We start from the raw sequence: 2,956 nt of genomic DNA, 5'->3' as shown, positions 1-2,956 counted from the left end.
TCTTTCAAAAAGTATTATATGTGTCAGGAAGATGACTTATCAGATAAGAGAGAAAGATGCCACAGGGGATGGAAATAGAACATTCCTTTTTTGATCTTAAGGTCTATCATGTATGTATGAACATAGTTTTTATTTAGTAGCTCTTTCCTTCTCTAGACCCCACCTGTTGCCTGATCATCCTATGGGATTCTCATGTGGTACTAAATAAAGAGAGGGAACTGATTTTATGGGAGGCAAAAGGTGAACAGCAGAATGAAATGATTCCTGGCACTGGGCCCATGGTTCAAAATACCTTTCCATACTCTGATCTGGAGGGAGTCGCACATCCCTCTGGAAGGAAACTTTGCAGTGATATTCTTGGTTACCTAGGCTGGGGTTAAGTGGCCCTTTCCTGTAGGACATTGCTGCCCAGGCATAAAGTGCTGCCAAGGTTTCAACTCTACTGAGAAAGTGGGCACAGCCCAAAACAAGTTAGCAACTTGCCCAAGAGGCTTGGTTGGCAGAAGCTAACTTCATGTCTTCCTGTCTTACTAGCTTTTTTCTATAGAGTGTATCACCATGTGGTATACTATATATGATGCTTATTTATTTATTTAGCCTACCTTTATAGCATGTGATTTGCTTGAGTGCAGAGACTTTTGTCCATTTTGCTCCCCAGTGCCCTAGAAGATTGGATCATAGAAGTAATTTAATAAATATTTGTCAAATGAATAAATGAATGAATTATGTAGGGTTTCCTTGCAGGCCAAACACATAACACCACTCCTCAGGCATCAAGAGATAGAAATAATGGTTATAAACAAGGTTCGTTGGTTACTGTCTTCTTGGGAAATTTTCCTCAGTCCAGAAAAGGCAGGAAAGGAGGTCATCTCTCAGGTCAGTGATTGCTTCCCCACAAGTAGCTGACACAGAGCGTCCTGAACATCAGTATTTCTGAGGCTGTAGATAAGTGGGTTCAGCATGGGGTTGATCACAGTCATGAAAACTCCAACCCCCTTATCCTTGTCTGAAGATTCCACTGAACCCAGCCTCATGTAGCTGAAGACACCTGTCCCATAGAAGATGCCCACCACAGTGAGGTGGGAGCCACATGTGGAGAAGGCCTTCTTTCTGCCCTCAGCAGAGCGGATTTGCAGCACAGCAGCTACCACATGGGCATAGGACACGCTGATGAGGACCAAGGGCACCACAGCCATGAAGGCTGCTGCTACAAAGAGCAGCAGCTCATTGAGTTGGGTGCTGGAGCAGGAGAGCTGGAAGAGCTGTGGAAGGTCACAGTAGAAGTGATTGATCACATTGGGGCCACAGAAGTTGAGGGTAGTTAAGGCAATAGTGTGGGTCAGTGCGTTGGTGAAGGCACAAGCCCAGGACGCAGCCACCAACATCCTCTGGACTGTCTGACTCATGCGGGTGCTGTAGGTGAGGGGCCGGCAGATGGCCAGGAATCGGTCATAGGCCATGGCGGTCAGCAGGAAGCAGTCCACCCCAGCCAGAAGGTGGAAGAAGAAGAGCTGGGAGAGGCAGGCATCATAGGAAATTGTGCACTTGTGGGACAAGAGACGACCCAACATTGCAGGAACAGTGACAGTGATACATCCGACATCCAGCACTGATAGGTTCCCCAGGAAGAAGTACATGGGGGTGTGGAGTTTGGGCTCCACCAAGACAGCTGCCAGGATGCTGAGATTGCCCCCAACTGTGACCAGATAGGCAAAGAGGAAGAGCACAAAGACCACAGACTGCATCTCTTCTGTTTGCACCAGGCCCAGCAGAATGAACTCAGCAACAGCGGTCCTGTTGGTCCCAGCTTCTGGCTCCATGAGTTCCTATAAGGACATGTCCCAGCAGGGGAGGTATCAGTTCACTCAGTTCACTCTAACATTTTAAACCATTTATGTTCAAAGTCCCATGGCGAGTCCCCAGGCCGTCCCTCACTCGTTGACCTCCGCCATCACCTCAATGCCTTTACTTTGCTCGTGGTTGAGATGCCCAGGGCCACCACCACCTTGTCCCTCTCATCCTCTGCTAGCTGAAAAGCTCAGAATACGTGGGAAAATAAACTAAGATAAAAGATCTAATTTACAACATGAGGATTATAGTTAATAAAGTGTATTGTATTCAAGATTTTTACTAAATAAGTAGATTATAGTTGCTTTTGCCAGAGAGGGGAAAATGGGTAACTGTGTGAGATGACAGATACGTGAATTTGTTTCACTATACTAATCATTTTACTGTCTACATGTATCTCATAACTTCATGTGGTGAACCTTAAATATACGCAATAATTTTTTTTTTTTTTTTAAAGGCAAGAGACTTCCTTTTTGAATATAGTGAGACTGAGATAGAATTTTCACCAGGCGCGGTGGCTCATGCCTGTAATCCCAGCATTTTGGGAGGCTGAGGTGGGCGGATCATGAGGTCAGGAGATCGAGACCATCCTGGCTAACGCAGTGAAACCCCGTCTCTACTAAAAAATACAAAAAAACTAGCCGGGCGAGGTGGCGGGCGCCTGTAGTCCCAGCTACTCGGAGGCTGAGGCAGGAGAATGGCCTGAATTTGGGAGGCAGAGCTTGCAGTGAGCCAAGATCACGCCACTGCACTCCAGCCTGGGTGACAGAGGGAGACTCCATCTCAAAAAAAAAAAAGAAGAAAAAAAGATAGAATTTTCCCATTTTTCTCTGAGGGATCAACCCAAACTAATAAGCAGATTACATTTTAATAATTTATTTTTAATTGATGAATAATAATTGCATATATTTATGGGGTACAGTGTGATATTGATCAGTATACACTTTGTAAAATGATTAAATCAAGGTAATTAACATAGCCATCCCATCACCAACTCATTTTTATGGTGAGAATATTAAAATATATTCTTTCATACAAACTGGATGACATTATGCTAAGTGAAATAAACTAGACACAGAAAGACAAATACTTTATAATTTTACTTATA

General features: G+C 44.4%; 1 protein-coding gene across 1 annotated transcript; it reads right to left on the bottom strand.

The window, feature by feature from the left end:
- Positions 1-872: 872 nt before the first annotated feature.
- LOC111521232 (olfactory receptor 3A2) lies at positions 873-1,838 on the bottom strand. The gene is given in 1 exon segment (XM_023184477.1): positions 873-1,838. A coding segment is annotated over 1 exon segment (966 nt).
- Between the last annotated feature and the right edge of the window lie 1,118 nt (positions 1,839-2,956).

Source organism: Piliocolobus tephrosceles, chromosome 16 (assembly GCF_002776525.5).
Source record: "Piliocolobus tephrosceles isolate RC106 chromosome 16, ASM277652v3, whole genome shotgun sequence".
In the NCBI taxonomy this organism is placed as follows: Eukaryota; Metazoa; Chordata; class Mammalia; order Primates; family Cercopithecidae; genus Piliocolobus; species Piliocolobus tephrosceles.
This window is presented reverse-complemented; position numbering and strand designations above follow the sequence as displayed.